General features: G+C 43.6%; 1 protein-coding gene across 5 annotated transcripts in view; it reads left to right on the forward strand.

Annotated features, from left to right (window-relative positions):
• si:dkey-82f1.1 (DENN domain-containing protein 2A) overlaps positions 1 to 22,251 on the forward strand; it is a 148,697-nt gene extending 126,446 nt beyond the window's left edge. For all 5 annotated transcript variants that reach the window (XM_068050732.1, XM_068050730.1, XM_068050729.1 and 2 more), the window contains 6 exons: positions 6,479 to 6,656; positions 12,986 to 13,027; positions 13,879 to 13,990; positions 16,183 to 16,422; positions 17,898 to 17,984; positions 19,085 to 22,251. In XM_068050732.1, coding sequence (XP_067906833.1) covers positions 6,479 to 6,656; positions 12,986 to 13,027; positions 13,879 to 13,990; positions 16,183 to 16,422; positions 17,898 to 17,984; positions 19,085 to 19,116 — 691 coding nt within the window. In that variant the 3' untranslated portion in view covers positions 19,117 to 22,251. The remainder of the gene's footprint in view (positions 1 to 6,478; positions 6,657 to 12,985; positions 13,028 to 13,878; positions 13,991 to 16,182; positions 16,423 to 17,897; positions 17,985 to 19,084) is intronic.
• The last annotated feature ends 468 nt before the right edge of the window (positions 22,252 to 22,719 follow it).

Raw genomic sequence — 22,719 nt, forward strand, 5'->3', positions numbered from 1 at the left:
CAATGGGTGGGAATCAGAAAGTTATCCAATCTGGAGTCAGACAGGGCTGTCCTCTCTTCCCTGTCTTGTTTGTTTGTTGTATTGAACCCTTTGCTGAGTCTATTAGGAAGGATGCGAGCATAAGAGGGGTGACAATCCCAGGCATTGGAGGCACTCAGGTTAAAACCTCCCTGTACATGGATGACGTCGCCGTCTTCTGCTTGGACCCGCCGCCTGTGCGCAGACGGATGAGTATCTGCGACCAGTTCGAACTGGCCTCGGGAGCCAAAGTTAACCACGGCAAGAGCGAGGCCATGTTCTTTGTGAACTGGGCTGACCGATCCTTTGTCCCATTCACCGTCAGGTCAGACTACCTGAAGGTGCTGGGGATATGGTTCAGAAGGGCCGCGACGTACACCAAAACCTGGAAGGAGCGAGTAGCCAGGGTACAACATAAGCTGAGCATGTGGGAGCAGCAATCTCTCTCCATTATGGGTAAGAATCTGGTCATCAGGTGCGAGGCGCTCATGTTCTTGCTGTACATGGCGCAGGTCTGGCCCATACCCCACTCCTGCGCTGTGGCGGTCACCCGAGCCATTTTCTGCTTCATCTGGGGATCCAAAATGGACCGGGTCCGGTGGGACACGATGTTCAAACCTCTGGATAAGGGTGGGAAAAATGTACCTAACATCGCCCTCATCCTGATGACTACCTTCGTGTGCGGCTACATCAAGCTGTGTGTGGACCTCCAGTACGCAAACTCCAAATGTCACTACGTGCTGAGGTTCTATCTGTCCCCGGTGTTGCGAAGGATGGGCTTGGTCACATTGCCACGGAACACTCCATCCAATTGGACTGTGCCGTATCACCTATCCTTCGTGGAACAGTTTCTGCGGAAAAACACCTTTCACCACCAATCCATCAGGCAGTGGTTTGCACGGAATGTCCTCAAGGCCCTACGGGAAAAGGAGATGGTGGATCCTGTCGGATGGTTCCCCGAGCAGACCGCCAAAGTCATTTGGCGGAATGCCTCATTACCAGAACTTTCAAACAAGCACCAAGATGTAGCTTGGCTGGTGGTGAAAAGAGCCCTCCCCGTCAGATCCTTCCTGCACGCCCGAAGTCTCACCCACTCTGCACAATGCCCTCGAGGTGGCTGTGGTGGGGAAGAGACAGTTGCCCACCTCCTTCTGGAATTTGTCTTTGCAAAGCAGGTGTGGGAAGAGATGCAGTGGTTTTTGTCGAGGTTCATCCCAAGCAGCTCTGCAACACAGGAGTCTGTGCTCTACGGGCTGTTCCCAGGGACGCACACCAAGATAAACATCAACTGCTGCTGGAGGACTATCAATTCAGTGAAAGATGCCCTTTGGTCTGCTCGAAACTTGCTGGTCTTCCAGCGCAAAGAGTTGTCCACCACAGAATGTTGCAGACTGGCACATTCCAAGTCTAGGATTACGTGCTGAGGGATGCACTAAAGCTTGGGGCAGCCGCCACAAAGGCTCAATGGGGAAAGACCACAGTGTAAGGTCCCCCCACCAAGCTGAACAGAGGGGCTGGATCCATGGGAAACCCCTTGAACTGTATCCAGAAAATCTTTGTTTGCTGTAAAATGTATATGGCATGAAAAGTGAAATGGAAGGGTTGTGAGGCAACTCACTCCTGTATTGAAGGAAACTGACCTCTTTTGCACTGTTTGTAATTTTTGACTTGGTTCTGTTTGGAACTGTTTTGTAATGTATTTTTTTTTACAGATTTTTATGAATAAAGTATATTTTGGGGGAAAAAAAGCTGCTGAACTCTGGCTGAAAGCTCTCAGTGGGTGGGACTTCGTTCCTGGGGTCCATAAGTGCTGATTGGCACATAATGCGGTGGGCCTTCACAAAAAGAGGTGACGCATGACTGTCGCCAGCTCTTTAGCTGGCGGCAAAACCCCCATCGCCTCCAGTAAATACCACCCTATATCTCAGTTTGTAAATGAAATTGTGAACTTTTGAATTCCAATGTGCTTTGTTGATGGACATAATGGGTCCTTCTGTCATGCTCATGGTTTTACAATGCCCGTTTTTATGCTTGTTACATGAATAAACTTATGGAAATTGAAATTTTTTATGGAGAAGGAGAATTGTGTTCCAATATGGAGAATTGAGTTGGGTTTTTTAACCAATTCAAGGAAATTTACAGAACTTGAGTTTTAAACAAGTAGAAAGACTTGCAGGTTGGTCGGTAAATTGGCCATTATAAATTGCCCCTAGTATAGGTAGGTGGTAGTGAAAAATAGGGACAGGTGGGGATGTGGTAGGAATATGGGATTAGTGTAGGATTAGTATAAATGGGTCGGCACAGACTCTGGGCCGAAGGGCCTGTTTCAGTGCTGTATCTCTTTAAAAAAAAAATACTATAAGTAGGAATAAAATATGCAATTAAAAAGAATGTACTGCAAGCTCCTTTTAAGCTCCGGATTCTTTAAAATCTGGTGGTTGGTAGTATTGCTTTGTGTGAGAATCATTGATGTGTCAGACATTCCAGCCTCAGTTTAGTTCTTAGAGAGTCTGGAAGGAATGCTGTTATATCTGGGTTTTTTGCATTGCTATGGAAACGTCATCAAGGCTCCAAAGAGAATTTGCTGTCCAGTTGGGTTCATTTCAAATGGGTTTCATTTTACTCTATAAGGGGTGATGCTTAAAACGTCTGGCTGCAGCCTGTGAGATCTGAAACTAACATTGGAAATCTTTTCTAATAACATGCTGTCTATGGCACAATAATGGAGGTCAGTCAGCTGTTATTAGAATGTCTTCACTCCTGGAATGCAGCTCGATACTTGTATTGTAGTCTGAAGTTTGTTTATTAAAAACATTTTTCAGTTAGAAGGGGAAAAGTCATGTTAAAGGCATATTGCCAGCTGGGTGGATGGAGGGGAAATTGTACGGTTAGCACAAATGTTGGGGATGGTGCAGATGCAGGTACAAAGTGTCCAGCATCGTCAAGATTCAAATACTAAGGCAAATGTACAACACTGAGAGAAACAAACAAACACACTATTGCTACACTCTTTTCGATTTGGAATTTTGCTCCAAAGCAGTAACAGTAAAGGAGGGGTTTCCAACTAATTAATCTTTCCTATCTGTTTAATTTCAGTAGATTATCCATTGAAAATTAAACATTACTGATACTACTGAGCTCTCTTTTTCTTCTGGAAATTACATTTAGGATATAGAACATTAAACATTAGAACATATAGACGAGGAATGGTGAAAAATGTAGCGTTTTCCCCAAATACAGCTCTGCTAAAAACTACAATGACCTTGATTATGAAGCAGTAAAGCCTGCAGCGAGCAGAGGGTTTGTGTCGCATTGAATGCTCTTCAGATTTATAACACTGCTTCCAAAGTTAAAGTTGCATGTGAAACCCAACGTACATTCATCAACATACTCAACTCAAATTAGTTCCAGTTGAATTAGCATGTTAACATGCATTTGTCCAGTTCCCAATACCTCATCGCAATTGGCACTTAATTGGATGCATTATACATGTGCCCTTAGCACTGAAACTGATTGCAATCACCCTATCCGAAGTCAACCGACAGAGCACAGACCAAATATCAAACTTGTTATCTTTATCAATGCACACTGATCAGTGTCTGCACAGGCCAGCAGACTTGGCCTCACCATGCATCTAATCTGGAGGTAAGATCAGGCTGTAGAGAAATGTTTTGATATTCAGAGTGATGCACTTAAACCTGTGTTGATTGGGAGATTTTCTTTCAAATGTGATAGTGTGCTGCTGTTTTTCTTCCTGGAAGATCTGCAGCAATGATCTCCTGCATCTCTAAAGAGGATAAATGTTGGATATTAGAATGCAAAAAATGCAGGAATGAAGTGTGGAAATAGAATCACATTCTCAGAATGAAATAAATGACAAATATGGACTTACATAGAATTACAAAATGTTTACAGCACAGAAATAGGCCATTCAGCCCAACAGGTCTACACAGGTGTTTATGCTCCACACATGCCGCTTCCTACCTTAACTTCATCTCACCTATCCTTTTATTTCTTTCTCCCTCATGCATTTATCTAGCTTCCCCTTAAATGTATCTAAGCTTATTCACCTCAGCCACTCCATATGGTAGAGAGTTCCACATTCTAACTACTCTCTGAATTCCTTATTGGATTTAGAAGTGACTATCTTGTATTTATGGCCGACTATTTTGGGCTTCCCACAAGTGGAAACATCATCTTTCTGTCTACCCTATTGGATCCCTCCATAATTTTTTAAAGACCCTCTATTAGGTCACCCTTTGCGTCATTTTTACAGAAAAGAGCCTCAGCCTTTTCAGTCATCCCTGATTGTTGTATTGATACTTTTGTGCATGGATGTCAGGGTTTCTTGTGAAATAGAGTCTGGTTCGCTTTGTTGCATTCAGAATCTAGTGCATTACCTCAAGTTGTAGCGAGTTGATGTTTTTGCTCTCTGTCCACAGTGGTGCCAGCTGCTGGAGGTTCAGCACAAGATGGTGGGACACAAGCGTGTAAACATTTTCAGCTCAAATGTGGTGCTCCCATACCCAAGGAAGGGAAACAAAATCAATGAGTGAACCTGTATGCCCTACTAGATGATCCCCATTCAGTCTCATTGCAGTTTCTAGATGCAGGTGACTGGAAACGGAACACCCATCAGAGTGTTTTCATCCAGGGAGTTAGATGTGGCAGCGAGAGAGGGCATGGTCAACTGAAAGAGAAAGGGGAATTGGACCTCTCAATAGAAAAAATAGAAAGTTGGGAATTAAACAACTACAGCTAATACAAGGAGGAAAAATAATTTGGAATAAGAAAATACAGAAAATGTTCAGACCAGAATAGATGATGACTATACTGGAGGGGTGGTTATCCCATCATGGTAGCCTTATCTGAGATCAACTGCTAGCTCTTACACAGTCAGCAAAAACGTGGAAATTATAAGTTGCCACAATTTCCAAATTCCCCCTCCCCCCCCCAAATATTACCTATAGATTGTGAGGAAGGGGGCTACTACTGTATGCAGAGTTGATTTATGTCCTACATGTTTTAGGTGAAATTCTTTTCTAAGAGGCAGGCTGATTGAGTTCAGGGACGGGCATTGGATTCTTCTTCTGCCAAATCCTGTTCACTCTTCACAAATTCTGATCCAGAATCTAATGGGAAGCAGCTGTTCCAATATTTTTGCTGTCCATCATCCTGAGGCCCTGTCACATAAACACTACAATTAAAACAGCTACAAACACCACTCAGCCTTTCACTGGGAACCCTGCCCACTTCTAATGACGCATTTAAGTGAAAAGCGTAAGAGGGGAAAAAAACAGCACAGAATCCTCTCTAACATCGGAGATTGCTGTGAGTTAGAGACTGCTCCACATCCAGAGACCGCTCTGTGCTGTCTCCTGGTTAATAACGGGCAGTGGCCCAGTTTAGAGGTTTAACATCATAAATAATGAGAGCAAAGTGGGAAGTCCAAGGTGGGATTAATGTATTGTATTCACTGCAACATATTGGATATTATATTCCTACAATTCAAACCATTGCATAAACATGATACTAATGTAAAAATAATATTCATTTGATTTTTTTTTCCTGTAAAATATCAAATCTTGCTCTCATTACAAAAACCTGAATCTTGAATTCATTGTGACTTAAATACCAAATTATTGCATATGCCAACAAATTTTCTCTTTAAATCATTTTGTGTAAATTCTGTGCTCTTTAAATTGATGCATATTAATGCTAGGGAATGGAACACTTTCCATTTCAGATACTCAGAGCATCAAGTACTTATAAACATGGTTAAATGCATGTAATTCTCTCTCTCCTTTGCCTGAATAATGCCCCTCAACACAACCAAGAAAATCATCCCTTATTGTACCAGTGAGCCACTTTTAACTTTTCCATCCTGTGGCCTCTGAGAGCAGCAGCTAATTTTGTGTTAACTAGTGCCAAATTTGAGGCCCATGTCCACTGGGATCTTGATTGAGACTATCCAAACTCATTCACGTTGTACTCTTACAACCAGCAGATATATGACTTTCATCCTCATCTGATAGACTGGATTTGAACACAGAGTTGAAAGACTAATTACTTGGAGGGACCTCTGTGGTTTCTACTGTTGCTGGAAATTGTTTTCAGAGTTGATTTGGGTTTTCAATAGTTGCTTTGCTGTTTTGAAGTTCTCAGTAATATTGGTTTTATAGCTTAAAATCTACAGCATTACCCAGTCATTGACTTAGAAATGAATTATGAATATGTGGATCCTCAATTTGGAGTAAATTTAAAAATATCTATTTTGTAATCATTTTCATCCCTACCCAGACCACAACACAATACAGAAACAAAGGGATTTGTTTTTTGACGGAATGCTGGTTTTATGCTAATCGGGATTGAAGAAGAAAATGTGTTAAGAGCCAGTTGCCTGAGAGGCCTAGTATCATTGAATGCAGAGTTTCTAACTGGTGTTTTCTCCCTCCTGCAGTACTCTATCCAAGTGCTGCCATGCAGTGATGGCACTTCTGTATCCTTTTGCCTGGCAGCACACCTACATCCCTGTACTACCTCCATCCATGATTGACATAGCCTGCTCTCCCACTCCATTTTTGATAGGACTTCTCTCCAGTTCCTTGCCCAAGCTGAGGGATCTGCCACTTGAAGAGGTAAGAAGTAATGTTACATTCAGAGATTGAAGGCACAAAGGAACAAAGAATGAGCGATATGTGTATTTGAGGGATGGTGTTAACATAACTAAGGAAGACGTTGAAAGAGACCTAGGAATTTTAGTTAACTCACACTCAACATGTCCAAACAATATGTAGCAGCAATAAATGAAGCTAAAAAAATATTGAATTACATAGCCCAAAGAGTAGAAAACAAGGCAGAAGCAGCCAAACTATATACTGCTGTGGTCAGACCACACCTTGGGCTGAAATTTCATCCTGAGGCGGAGGCAGGTTTGGAGGCAAGCATGCTGGAAAAATCGCAGTGCTGAGGGGCATGCTGGTTTCCCACTGCATTCATGCCTCCCACTAATTTTGGTGGAGGCTTTATCTCGGGTCATGACAACCCACCATAAATGGCGGGTAATCAATTGAGGCAATTAACAAGCCACTTGAGAGCTCGTTGCAGATCTGATTTTGATCTTCAAGGCAATGCATGGGAAAAATGCTGGATCAGCAGCCCATCCAAATACATGAGGCATCTTGGGGAGCCATTCCAGACGTTGCATAAATGGTGGAGAGGAGCTCATGCTTTGGCATACAGTGGCCATTATGTAAGCAGAGCTTAATAGTGTTTCAGGTGGAGGCACTGAACCAATTGTGGAAGAGTGCACCTGCAGGGGTCAATGGGACACAGCGGCGGGGGAGGTAGGGGAGGGGTGTAGTTGGGAGTAGAGTGGTCCAAGCAGCCATTCACGTGTAGCTGGTGGAAAGTGAGACCATCCCTGGACATGGGGCTCAGCTACTCTGAAGTGGCGATGAGGAGCAGCTGCCCCAGCAACACATGCAGCTTCTTGGTGCAGAAGACCACAGAGATGATGCCTGGGGGGGTGGCAGGGAGGGCAAAAATGCGCTATTCTCACCATAAGATATACAAATGGCCACCCATAGCATCAGGCAGGTGATGGATGCCCAGTAAGAGAGGGCATCAGAGTACATTGAGTTCCAAACTGATGGGACCACACAGGCACAGAGAGCAGTGCGTTTTGCCTCCATCACTGGATTCCCTCAGGTGCAAGGCATGATTGACTGTACCCATGTTGCCATCAAGGCACCGGCAGAGCAGCCAGGGGCATTTATCAATAGGAAGGGATTCCACTCCTTCAATATACAGCCGGTGTGCGACCCACCACACGCATTTTCTGCAGGTGTGTGCAAGGTTTCCTGGCAGTTGCCATGACACTTTCATCCTGAGGCAATTGCAGGTCTTGCAGCTGTTCATGCCACCAATGAGACTACATGGATGGCTGCCAGGGGACAAGGGTTATCTGTTGAAGAAATAGCTGCAGACACGTGTACAACCCTACAATGGAGGCACAGAGTCTCTACAGCCTCTGCCATCTCAGCATAGAACCATCATTAAGCAGACCAACAGACTCCTGAAGATGTGGTACCAATCGGAGTGCCCTCCAGTACACTCCCTGAAGGGTTTCTCACATGGTGCACCCTGCACAACATGACCCTCCAAAGAAATGTGGACTTTGAGGATAAAAATGTGGAGGTGTGGCACACGTTTTCACAGGAGGGGGAAAGAGGAGGAAGACATGGTGGAGCACAGCGATCCTGATCTGCAAGGCCTTTCAGAGACCCAACTGAGGTGTCAAACCATTGACCAAGATGGCAGGGAAGCTCAGGCTGCACTGATTCAGGCAAACTGCTGAGAACAGCACATCCTGTATTGCATTTGGCCCAGTACCACGCATCTCCCACAAGGAGTGACAGCTTCCAAAATGCCTGCCATGCAGTTACGTCTGCTGTTTCCCCACAATGCCTGGACAATACATTGCCACCAGCCACACAGTGTCCTTGACCACCTATCTTTGCATTGCACATCCACTTCATCATGCTGGTGCCTTAATGCCTTCAAAACAATGGAATCATACAAATCCAGAGTGCTACCTGAACCTTATTACATTGAGGGTTAATCAATATACAGAAGCATTACAAAAGTCATCCAAATAAACCCCAAAGGGAAACTACCAAAGCGGCACTGTCTGCACACAGCTGCTCCTACAGGGTGCTCTCCCTATGGCTGCGGCAGAAGTGGAAGCAGGCTGCTCGCGTGTGTCTGTGTGCGGCTGATGCCCATGGTGCCCTTCCTCAGTTGCGGTGCCAGTGGGGCATTGCCACAGGCTGCCCCACCTGCATCGATGCAACGGCAGCCTTGATCTGGGGGGCTGGTGCTATTGATGGTGCCTCAGTCAGAGAGGCCAAGGTGGCGGCCAATGACGAAGGTGTCCCATGAGGGGCAGGCATCATCCCTGCCTGCCCCAGCCCTTCCTGGTTTGCATGCATGCCCAAGGGAACCACCAGCTTGGGGCATCTGGTTGCCTGTCCAAGCATCTTTGCATCACCACTGCAGCTGATGGGTCAATGCTACATTTTGTGCAGGGCAGTGTCAAGTGATGCCGCCTCTGGCTCTTCAAGAGGTTGGCTACTCATTTAACAGAGGAGCTCGTGTGCTCATATGCCTGAGACATTGTGGAACACATCTACACACCTCATCAATGAACCCCTCCATTCTCTGCCCAAGGCTTTCGCACTGCCTCAGGAAACTCTGACCCTTAGGCGCACAGCTCCTGTTGCTGTTCCAGAAAGACCCGCCAGTGACCCCCAAGCCTCTGCATCTCCTTCCAGCTGAGCACGGCTAGAGTTGTCCTCCATCTTCCGAGGGGTACTGCTCACCGTTGCCTCTGTTTCCGTCACCACCTCCTGCTCACATGTGAAGTGTTGGTCACCTTGATCCACCTGTGCTAAACTCACGTGAAGCCCCACCAAGGTGAGTGTATCTGCACTGGTGGAGGATGAGCTCGACTGCTGTGACAGTGGTGCTTTAGATGCATCCTCCTCCTCTGAAGTTGCCACCAATGGCACCGTGATATATTAAGGCTGCTCTTTCACACCTGGGAGACACAAGACATTGCTTCGGAAAGCTCTCTTCTGTCAGTAGCTGCTTACGCAGAGCTGCAGCAACCCATAGTAGCTTATGCATTGGCACAGGCTACATAAAGAGGATGGAGCTCCAGCCCTGTCTCATGGAAATAGTAACGTGCTTTGACCCCTCTTGGACTGATGCCCATCTCGCCCTTGCCAACTTCCTTCCGAGCTGCCACCCTGGTAATTTCAAGGGCTTCCTCCTCTATGGCCATCAGTCTAGCGAGAAGCATCACTTTACCACCGGTGCGATCCCTCTCTCGCGCATTGTGTGCTTTTTTTTTTCTTTCTGCAAAGACAAGAGCAAGAGTTAAGACCATGGTGTTCTCCTTCACCGCTTCCTGTGCCTCACTCATGTGATGTCCATGGCTCCACTGTCACTACTTACACAAGCGCTTGTGATGTGAGTGTTGTTAATTTTTAAATTGTATATCAATGGTTTGATTATATGCAGGTGAAGGGTGTTAATTGGGGTCTTAGTTGAGCACTTATCAACAGACACTCACTGAGACTGGTGAAGGGTTTGAGTGAGGAGTTGCATGTTTGTAATTCTTTTACTCTGCACAAGAAATGTGAAACTGAGTAAATATAGGCTCCAGCATTATCCTTCCACAACAAGCTTTCTGGACTTTAACAAGCATTGCCCATGGCTCAGGACTGTATCTGGGGACACATATCCTGACTGTTCCTGAGCACTATGTGCCCTCAGGCTGCTCTGCTCATAGGCATGCTGGTGACTTCAGAACTGGAGACCTGTCGTCATCTGGATATAGCATTGCACTAACCTTGCCAGACCTCAGAAGGTAACTGAGCTGCTTCCGGCACTGCACCCATATCCTGCTGACCACACTGTGGCTGCTCACCTCCTGAGCCACCTCCATCTATCCCTGCTTTGTCTGGCTGGCTGGCCTCCTCCTGTCACTCCCCAGAAACAGGACACTTCTCTAGGCTGTCACCACCTCAAACGGCACCTCCAGGGAGGAGCTGGCAAAACGTGGAGCCACCCTTCCACAGGTGCATGCCATGCTGCTGCTCCACTGCGTTCCAGCCTCTGCCATCGCCCATGATGCCAGCATCCACAATAATGGCTGCCTGTCGCCCTTTAAATAGGGCCCACTGTGTCTACATCCCACCTGCTCTCCACGTCTGTCGCCCCTAATTGGACGGTGAACGTGCCAGCAGGCCACTAATTGGCCCATCGGACGTCCAGCAGCGATGAGGAGCAGGGTTGGGACCCAGAAATGGTCCTGACATTGGGGCCCTGACCCTGGAATGAGCTGATCCTTGACATTCAATCATTGAAGGCTGTGCAGAATCATCAGGCTGATCACTCCTATCAGATGAGTGAGTTAAGAGGAAGGATTGGAGAAACTTGGACTTGGTTTCTGCCTCTACCACCCTTTCAGGCAGTGAGTCCAGAGCCCCATCACCCTCTGGGTGAAAACATTTTGCCTCAACGCCCCTCTAATCTTTTCACCAACTACTTTAAATCTATGGCCCCCTGGTTATTGAACTCTCTGCCAAGGAGAATATATCTTTCCTATCCACTCTATCTGGGCCCCTCATAATTTTATACACCTATATTATATCTCCCCTTGGCTTCCTCTGTTCCAAAGAAAATCTTTTCTCATAGCTAAAATTCTCCATTCCTGGCAACATCCTCATAAATCTCCTCTGTACCCCTTCTTGTGCAGTCACATCCCTGTAATGAATCATGGTTACAGAGTCATTACAGCACAAATGGAAGCCATTCAGCTAATCGAATCCATGCTGACTCTCTCTAGAGCAATCCAATCAGTCCCACTCCTCGCTCTATCCCCGTAGCTCTGAAAGTTTATTTCCCTCACGTGCCTATCCAATTTCCTACTGAAATCATTCATCATCTCCGCTTCCACCACCCTTGTAGATAGCGAGTTCCAGGTCATTATTACTCACTGCATACAAAAAAAGTTCTTCCTCACATCCCCCTGCATCTCCTGCTCAAAACCTTAAATCTGTGTCCCCTTGTCCTTCTACCATCTGCTAATGGGATGATGATCTGTAATTATCTTGTGAATCCCTGGGTCTCCAGACTGTTTCTTGTAATAAAGATTTAAGATGATATGAAAAATCCAAAAATGGGTAGGCATTGGCGTAGTGGTATTATCACTGGACTAATAACCCAGAGACCCAGGGTATTTCTCTGGGGACATGGGTTTGAATCTCACCACAGCAGAAGGTGGAATTTGAATTTAATTAATAAATATGGAATTAAAAGCTAGTCTAATGATGGCCATGAAACCATTGTCGATTGTTGTAAAAAAAAAAACCCATCTGGTTCACCAATGTCCTTTAGGGAAGGAAATCTGCTGTCCTTACCTGGTCTGGCCTACATGTGACTCCAGACCCACAGCAATGTGGTTAACTCTTACATGCCCTCTGAAATGGCCTAGCAAGCCACTCAGTTGTACCTAACCGCTACGAAGTCAGTGAAAAGGAATCTGTGGGTATACCTACCCCAAATGGACTGCAGTGGTTCAAGAAGGCAGCTCACCACCATCTTCTCAAGGGCAATTAGGGATGGGCAATAAATGCTGCCCTAGCCAGCGATGCCCACATCCCTGAATGAATAAAAAAAAAAATTAACCATGCACCGTGAGGTTAGCACACTATCGTTTCACCTCTGGATCTATTTTTGAACCCAGCCCACATGGCCAGGTTATAATATTAAGTATATTGATGAAAGGACAATTCAGCAAATCAAACCCAATCCTTCTAATCGCATAACTCATGCAATCTAAAGGGAGCTTTACTTTGCATCGAACCTGTGCTGACCATTCGGAAGTTGATGAACCATTATTGAGGCAGTTTTTCTCTGCATTTGATGGGGCAGGGTTTTTACCTGAAGAGTCACTTCCACAGAGCAAAAGGAAGGAGATTTAATAATGTAATCTTTACCTTTCAGATACACAGACGAGGATGGATGTAAGCTCATCCAAAATTGCTATAACAGGCTGATTGTAACACTGATTTCCAAGCACAGTCAGGCAGCTCTCAGTTGTCACTATTGATATAGAAATTTCAAATCCATTTAAAAACATTAAATACCTCATACAGAAAACAATGAGACATTTTGGGAAGTTGGTAGTGAATGTCAGAAACAACATTATTCTTCATCCAGGAGGGCAGTTGTGTCTAGCAGAAAAATGAATTCACCTCGCTCCTTAAAGCAGGACGTAAGCTGCTGTTTTTCTCAGACATTTTGGCCAAAATTATTTTTGTTGGCTTGTAAAAAGGAAATTTTGTCTGAAAGTGGGTCAAGGAATGAAGCTGCCTCTTTATTTTTCTTTTTGCAGGTGCTGGTGGTTAATCTTGGGACAAACAAGTTTCTCAGACAGGTGAGTTCCACGTCTGTTTCAGGCTGCAGCACAGAGCTGTGATAGCACAAAACTTTTTAACTGTGACACTGATTACAATATGGCTGTGTGTGTGTGTGTGGTGGGGGTGCACATTTTGGAAAAAGCTGTCTACGTTCCCGATTGAGGATGAGTGAGAAACTCTCAGGAAAGGGATGAAGCGTTCTACTCTTTTATTCCCATTTCCCTCAATATTGAGATATTGGGGTAGATTTTGACTTTGTGCTTTTGTGTAAAACAGGTGATAGCGAATTGGCATTGAAGTCAATGGAAATAAAAAATCGGGAGCAATGTAAAAGTGAGCTGCCGACTCGCTCTCACCATTAGACACCAGCACACAAAGTCAAAATCTATCCCATACAGTGGTGGCACCAATTGGTGTGTTTATATAGTGCCTTACTCGTCTTCAGGACATCCCAAAGCAATTAATAACCAATGAAGTATATTTGAAGTGTAGTCACTGTTATTCTGTTGGTAAATGCAGCAGCCAAATTTGCACACAGCAAAGTGTGTCAAAAAGCAATAATATGAATGACAAGTTAATCTTGTTTGTGATGGTATTGATTGAGAAATAAATGCTGGCCAAGACACTGGGAGAACTCCCCATCACTTTGAATAGTGTCTCAGGATTTTTTAATGTTCCTGAAAGATGGAACTTGTGAAAATGCAGCATTCCATAAGTACTGCACAGATCCATTACTGACAACAGAGGTGTAATTGCTGTAGTCTCACCTTTGGTAACGCGGGCATCGCTGCCACAGACCCTTAATGGTAACTAATGCAGCGGTTTGCTCTGCCGGCCGCTCACTGCTTGTTTCTGTTATTTGTGTCAGGTGGATGATGAGGATTCCATTCTACCACGTAAACTGCAGGTGGCACTAGAGCATGTCTTAGAGATGCGGAATGAGTTGGCTAGTCAAGAAGAGGAGGACACTCTCCTGGATAGTAAGTGCATCAGGGAGTCAGACAATCTCTTTTATAATGCACTTGCGCCCATCAAAATGGCACCTGACTAAAGGCCTGCCTGGGTCTGCAAAAAAAAAACCCGACCCGAGCTCGATGGAACCACATCCGACCCGAGCCCAACCCTGCCCGAGTCCTTCCATTTTTTTCCCGCGCCCAACCCGACCCGACCATTAGTTAACTGACCTTCCATTTTTCACTTTCTTGCTGATTTGCACAAGCTTAAAATAACTGTAACAAAACCACCTTTCTAGTCCAAAAATTAAATTAACAGTGGAGCCATTTATCTGTGATACAACGTGTCCGACCTGGCCCGACCCGAGACCGAATGCTGGACCCGGAAGTGCAACCCGACCCGAACTTGACACATGTCGTCGGGTCCAGTTGGGTTCGGGTCGGGTAGCAGGCCTTTACACCTGACCGAAAAATGAGTGAGAATGGACAGTAAAACCACAAACGGAAATTAAAAGACGTAGTCTGCTGGCACAGCCAGTCAGATGATTGCAAGGTTGAATCCCAAAACTGTGTTTTCTGATTCTGCTTGGCCCTGTTGGAAGCAAGATCCTACGTTCTGACCAAGATCCACCTCCATTATGGCAGTGCTGTACCAGGGGGGAAATGGGCTGCTATGTTTTTGGGTTTTTACCCAGATACTTCTCATGCTCAGTACCAAGAGTCACTTCCATAAATTAATCAATGTTCCCTATGGACCAAAGTGTGCCTTTGTACACTCTAAGTGGTAATGTAGCAAAGCCTGGGGTTGAGCAGAAACTAATATCACTATATTTGGCTTGCTGGATGTGTCATAAAGAAATATAGACTTGCAATTATATAGTGTCTTTCATGACCTCCAGTTCTAAGTCTACTTTATTTCTTTAAATGAACCTTTTTTAAAATCCTAAAATACTGAACAAAAATACATCATGGACAAAATACTGCAGTTTGTCACGTGTCCTTCTTCCCCCTCAGATAGATTCCTCACATCTGCAGACACACCAACTCTATTCAGATGGGGTGAGAGGTACTTCTGACCCTGCACAATGCTGTCAGCATCAACTGTTGGACTAGCAATCCCAGTTCTGGCCTCCTCCTTCCTAAAAGGTTTTGGCTGTAATGACTTCGGCATCTAAATCACCTCTCAAAATAGTCACCCATCTAAACCTCAAATAGCAGAGTTGTTGAAACCCTTACGTTCCTATTTGTCCAACCAAACCCTGACCAAATTGGTCCCTTAAAACCACAGAATATGAGCATTCCTGTTCTTTGTGTATTATTTGCTCTGCATTAGATCCAGTTATACCCTGTATCACACAAGCACTTTGTTTGCCTCACATCACCGTGAACATAATATCTTTCATGTGTCCATGTCAATGGTCACAATATAACCAACAATGTCATACATTATGGCCTCATCAATACCCCCAATTGATGTTTTTTAACCTCTTTATTCTCCCGATCTAACCACAATTTCCAAATATCTTCCAACTCTATGTATGACCAGTTCTCGATAAGTTCAATGTGGAGCTCTTAAAATCTCTGCCTTTGTGCTTCAGGTATTGTTACATTTAAAAAGCACTGTACTTATAACAGTTTCATACTTTACTGTCTATTGGGTTAATGCTCGAAAATGCAGTGTGCTTTACAAAAAAAAGGTACTAGTCTCTCAACCCAACCCATTTATCCCATATAGTCGCATGGTAATAACTCAAATACATTTATTCATTCTCTTCTTTAAAATTTGGTATAAGACTAGGTTTATATAAATCTATTCCATATTGAGGTAAGAGCTGGATGAGCCATGCCCTCACTCATTGCACTCGCAATCAATTTGTTTCTGTTCGCCAGTTCAACTTCGCATTGTGCTGATTCTATTTGTCCTCTGCTTCACATTAGTGTACAGTTTCTGTGTTCCTGCTTTTTCACCTCCTCATCAGCCTTGAATTTCCTACATTTTTAACACTGGAAGGGGAATATACATAGCTGAATGTGATCTTGAGGGATGGAAACCACTGGCATACCCTTGAAGGGCAAAATGAGGAACAAATTAAATAAACATTAGAAAACATATATACTAATACTTAAACACATATACAAATGAGACATCGTCCTTGTGGGCTCATCTAAGCCTCCCTAATTGAATGTACATTGAGATTTCTGTTCATTTCTCTTTGTAGATCCTGGTTCCCTTAATATCGTTGTGTCTGAGACCTTTGTCCGTTTCTTTGTGGAGATAGTTGGTCACTACTCCTTGTACATGACTTCCAGTGAGAAAGACGAAAGAATTTTCCTGTGGGAGGCATTTCGCAAATCCATCACATCAAAAAGTGTTCGGCGCTTTCTGGAGGTTTTCATGGAGACACAGATGTTTGGGGGATTCATTCAAGATCGAGAGCTAAGGAAGCTCGGGGTGAAAGGTTAGGACTTGGCTCATGATGCCACCTCTTTCTTTTTCTCTCTCCCCACCACTGTTTAACTCATTCACATATTTTGTCAGTTAATCATGTCACATGCAAGAACAAATAATGTGATCATAACATACAAATTTTTTCCCTGTGAAATATTTAATAATCAAACCCTCATCCAGACTCCTATCCAGATTCCTATCTGGAATAAAACCTACCCTGTTACTGGGAACAAGACATTTAGTATCAAAAGATAATTGGAAAAAGGTGACTGAAAAGGTTCACCTCCACTGTGTAAATTTTCACCGGGCACAGTCTCTTGACACTTTGTTGTTTTGACGCCTATCTTATTTGCTTGGTTACTCAGCTTTCTGCCATTTTGCCCTGTCACCTAACTTGATTCTGAGAATGATCTCCTTCAAGCTGGTTTGGCTTGAACATGGTGGCTTTGGTGCAAAGGTAAACACAGAAACATTCACCTCCTAGGGATAGTTTCTTTTAATTAAATGACAAAGAACATTGTTCAAAGAGTCTTTAGCAGCTGACCTCAATCACATTTGTCTCAGCAAGAGCTAGATACCAGAACTGAAATGACCATGTTCAAACTAATATACTGGCAGTGAAAATCCCTGGTCCTTCTAATGTACTCCCAGTGTAACTCTAGTGGAAGTGTGCAAGAATTTAGGCTAGGATTCAGATATAGCAGCCTCACCCTGGAGTTCCTACTTGGCCTTGTTGGGGGGCAGAGCCTCTGCCTGCTTCCAATAAGGTCAGTGATGTTGTAGGGCATGGACTCTAATGCCAGGCATTCCTGTGCCCCACAGTTGGAGCAGATATAGGCAGGTTGGGCAGCTGGTATGTCCAGTGAAAGAAGCGTACAAACATCCCAACAGATATATTTGGAGACCATTTGGGAGTCCAGGCCAGGGACAAAGCCCACCATCATCAAGGATATTTTCTGGAAATTTTTCAACCCCCTTTGCAAAAGATCTTATAAGGGCACTAACTAATTCGGGTGGGGGAGGCAGCCCTTGCACCCAGAACCAATATGATTCTGCCAATTGTCCAGTTTCTGGGCGTAGATGGACATGTTAGATATAGCCCAAGTGGCATGGGCAGCTCCCAGTCATGTGTAAATTACCCTGATCTCATGAATTTTGTCAGAGTAAACAGCAGAGGTTCTGGGTGGGGGAAGAAAACCAGTTCCATTGAATGTTTATCCAGACTTGTCCTAGGTTTGCCTCACCAAATCTAGCTTTGTTATCATTAGATAAACTTTACCTTTGATATGTCATGCATGTCTATTGAGGGAAGTGGAGAAACAAGAAAAGATAGAAGAAAATGGGTGCATCCCAGTACTTGCATCAGGATGCGCACTAAATTTTCAGCCCGACTGTGCCAAATTCACAGGCAGTGCCTAGAACTGTAACAACTGTTCCGACACACTTGTACCGATTCCATATGCAACTATTTTTTGTCATCTACAGGATTATTTGAGGTTAGAGCACAGGACTACCTTGAAACTCTCCCAGGGAGTGAACAAAGAGGGATGAACCGATTTCTTAGAGGCCTAGGTAATGCACTTTTCATTTGCTTATGGAGTAGGGTTGTCTAAGGTTACAACAGGATATAGATCAATTGGGAAAGTGGACAAGGGAGTGGCAAATGGAATTTAACACAGACAAGTGTGAAGTGATGCATTTTGGAAAGTTAAACCAGGACAGGACATATACAGTGAATGGCAGGGCCCTGGGGAGTGCTGTTGAGCAGAGAGACCTTGGGGTGCAAGTACATAGTTCCCTGAAAGTGGCAACATAGGTAGACAGGGTGGCGAAGAAGGCGTATGGCATGCTTGCCTTCATCGGCTGAGGCATTGAGTACAAGAGTTGGGACGTCATTTTACAGTTGTACATAACGTTGGTTAGGCCACATTTGGAGTACTGTGTGCAGTTCTGGTCGCCGCACTACAGGAAAGATGTGATTAAGCTAGAGAGGGTGCAGAAAAGATTCACAAGGATGTTACCTGGTTTGGAGGGCTTGAGTTATAAAGAGAGATTTGATAGGCTGTGTCTGTTTTCCCTGGAGTGAAGAAGGCTGAGAGGGGACATGATAGAGGTATATAAAATTGAGAGGCATAGATAGGGTAGATAGCCAGAGTCTGTTTCCCATGGTAGGGGTGACTAAAACTAGAGAGCATAGATTTAAGGTGAGAGGGAGGATGTTTAAAGGGGATCAAAGAGGTACATTTTTCACACAAAGAATAGTGGGTATCTGGAATGAGCTGCCTGAGGAGGTCGAGGCAGGAACAGTAGCAACATTTAAGAAGCATCTGGACAGGTACTTGAATGAGCAAGGCATAGAGGGATATGGAATTAGTACAGGCAGGTGAGATTAGTATAGATAGGCATTATGGTCGGCATGGATTTGGTGGGCCAACGGCCCTGTTTCTATGCTGTACAACTCTACGACTCTGACGCTATGAAACAATTTCTGTCAACTATCTACAATCTTCAGATCATCTTAGTAGTTTACCTATTATCGTCATTTACTGAATGCTAACTCTTTCATCTCCTGCACAACTAGGTATTAGCTATTTTTTTGTGTTAGTAGTTTTTGCACAAATACTCAGGTTTTCAATATTGTGAAAGTTAATCAAATGCTTGTCTATTTCTAGGTAGTAAAATGAAATTCCTTCAGAAGAAGTAAAGGACCTTTGGAGGGCATCTTAATGGGAAAGGCAGCTGAATCTAGCACAGTCACTGTTTTTCTTCTATTTGGTGGTTCAATTACTTGAGTTGTCAATACAGCAATACCCATTAGAGATAAAGGGAGGCTATGATTTCAAAGCTGTGCTCACTCTAATGTGAAAGCCTTGAGGGAGAATAAAACCAATTCCATTGAATATTTATTATTTAGACTTGTGTGAAGTCGGCCTCACCTCAGTCTGGCTTTCACTTATCATTGGATAAACTTTACCTGTGGGATCTCACACACAAGTCTATGGAAGAGATGGAGAAATACGAAAAGGAAGGAGAAAGTATCATTTGAGAGTGCCATATGGTACAACAGACATTTTGCAGAGATGGAAAATGCTGGAAGATGAAGGAAAAGAAAGGAAAAAAAGGTGGACATTTGTAAATTTGTGAAGATGCTTTCTACTCAGTTTTGAACTCTACTGCCAGTACTCAGGAGCCACAAGCCTTGTCCTGTTCAGTTTAGTGTGACACAGGAAATATAACTGCACCAGGATCTTTGAAAGATCTGTTATCCTCAATGTAACACATGGACAGCTGAGAGAACACTGGGTTTGGAATTGTAACATGGTTTTCCCCTCAGGTGATTGGCTCGAACAGTACAACTGCTCTGTCAGTTAGGTGCAATCTTGTACTGTAGATGTGATGTGTATTTGTGCTGGTCAGTGGGGGAGGGTACGACAGCACTAGGTAGATCAAGATTTTTTCACTCCCTTCTTAATGACAGAGACTAATACACTGAAGGGATGAGGTACAAAATGTGTGTGATGCAGCCCAGGGCTCCCTATATATTATCACAATGTATAAAACTCTCAAACCTCAGAACCACTCAACTGTATCAAAGTGCTGTGTACATTGTCCGAACTGCATATCTTTGTAGCATTCCAAACTGAATTGTCAACTGGGTGAGCTGGTGGCGAATTTTATTTTGTGGAGCTGTTGGTTTGGGAGAGTAAGGGTAAGGCAACTGCACCTTGAGTATCCAAATTCATTTCACTTGGAATAAGCCTTCTCTGATGGCTTTTAATGACTCTATCCATACTTGAAGCAATTGTAAATCTGAACATATAACCGGCGGCCACCTTTCCAGTTTAAATAAGCAAAGCACAGCAGCAGTACACATCCCAGGGCTTATTACTATGTAGCAGCTGCCATTTCTATTGAGCTAGTTATCTGTATGCTGTTAAACACAGCAAATAGCAAGATGGGTTTGAAAGTTTCTTGCTGTAGTGGTCTCAGCCAGCCTGGTCCCTGTACAGACCATCAGATTGTGATTCTCTCAAGCAGGAAACAGTATGCTATATATTTTTTGGGGACAAGTTTTATGCTGTAAATTGCAGAGCACAGAAAAATCAAAGTTTACAACAGTACACAAGGAGCTGGGTTACAAGAGTCTTAGAATAGAGGAGAGCAATTATCACTTTGGCCACCGTTTGCAATCTCTACAGTGTTACCTGTGGAGGTGCAATACAAGGTACTGTTGTGCCATATAATTCTCCCATTCAGAGGTTTGTATGTTATGTAGTAAGCTTATGCAGAGATTTCCTGAGAAATCAGCTGTATTCATTAAAGCTATATGTTGCTGTGCTAATCTTTCAAGCTTGCATATCCAGATTGGCAACCAGTGTTAACAAGAGACAGTACCATACAAAATTAAGCTGTATTGTCACAGAATGTTAACAATAGACAAAGGTCAGACAGGTAGAATCATAGAGCAGCTATGAGAATTGAAATAGAATCATAAAAGAGCACTGATGTTCAAACCACTGTAATGTAGCTTTTGGGCAGGGTTGCAAGAATACTTTAACAGACACCAGCATGATCACGATGTAGCTCTGTACAAATTCCTGGTTAAAGAAAATTCTAGGATGATGCTAGTCTTTTAGAAGCAAGCCCACTGCTTAATGGTATTGAACAAATTAGTTCAGTATTTATTATGGACCTGCTCAGCTTTAATTAGCAGAGGGTGAACAAACATCCTCTGAAAATCAGTCCTTGGGCCTGATTCCCTGATTGTACTAAAGGTAATTGGGTTTTACATTTGCCAAATCCTGGTATTCTCACCTTTTCATCACCTATCATTCCTCAGCTGAGGGTTGTCTGACAAATGACCTGCTGTCAGCCAATGCTACTCTTTAAGTGGCCATTAGAAATTGCACAACAGTATCAACTTGGGGCACATTGTCACTTACTCTCTGATTTTACTCTCCCAGCCTCGTGAGGGAAGTGCTTTAATTGTGCTCAACTCTGCAGGAACTCACTGGCTGGAGAGGTGCAAATATAAACTCAGTTATGATCATTTTGAAGTCATACAGGGGGTCAGTGTGCTCCATTACTAGGCACAGCATATCTTAGTGAGCAGAGATTCAGGTGCTGAGTTATACATTCAGTTGTCTCCAATTTGACTCCATTAGGTGCAAGAGTTCATTTTAAAAATAGGCTTTTGGAAAAGTGATACTATTCTCACAAAAAATGGCTTTTTTTTAAAAAATAAGAGGCTTTATTGCAAAATGTGCTGTTAAATCTTAGTCTTGAGTACTATCCAGTCCCTTAATTTGGGTCAATTACTTTTCACCTGAATGAGTCCATCACAGGAACAGTCACTGAATACAGTGCAGTGAAGTGAAAGACAAAAGGGAACATGACAGCAGAGGATGGCTGGGAGGAAGAGATAAAGCAAAGGACTGTACAGAGCTCTGGATGCTGAGAGTCAGATTGCAAGAGACAACCTGAAGCTGAATAAGCTAAATGATAAAATAAAATTGTGTCCACATACACATACCCACAATATGTTATCTACACCATGAAATAAGGAGGGTACTGTTTTGCCCAAGAATTGGGAATGTGATTTTGGAGCGTAATTCAAAATAACAGAGGATGGTCCAAACTGAATGAAGTCCACTGAGACAATGGTCCTCTTATTCCTATACCTATACAGTATAACACTATAAAACCTGGCATTTTTTCATGTAACTTAAAGAAAATTCTATTTATTTCAGTGACCTGATTAACCAAAATCTGTTGTTTTATAATTTGTCATTAATTTGTTGGGTATGGCTGATCAATAAAAAAACATTCTTTTTTTAAATGTGTTAAATCTCAACAAGCAAGGAAGAGCTTGCATTGATATAGGGTCTTTCATAACATCAGGGCTTCCCAAAGTACTTTACACCGAATGAACATAGGAGCATGAGTAGGCCATTCAGCCCATCGAGCCTGCTCAGCCATTGAATACGATCATGGCTGAACATCCACTTCAATGCCTTTTTCCCACACTATCCCCATCTCCCTTTATGCTATTGGTATTTAGAAATCTGGCAATCTCTGCTTTAAACATACTCAATGACTGAGCTTCCACAGCCCTCTGGATAGTGAATTCTAAAGATTCACAACCCTCTGAGTAAAGAAATTTCTCATCTCTGTTCTAAATGGCTTCCCCCTTATTTTGAAATTGTGGCCCCTGGTTCTAGACTCCCCAACCAGGGGAAACATCTTAGCTGCATCTACCCTGTCTATCCCTTTAAGTATTTTGTAGGTTTCAATGAGATCACCTCTC

This window comes from Heterodontus francisci, chromosome 18 (assembly GCF_036365525.1).
Source record: "Heterodontus francisci isolate sHetFra1 chromosome 18, sHetFra1.hap1, whole genome shotgun sequence".
NCBI lineage: Eukaryota > Metazoa > Chordata > Chondrichthyes > Heterodontiformes > Heterodontidae > Heterodontus > Heterodontus francisci.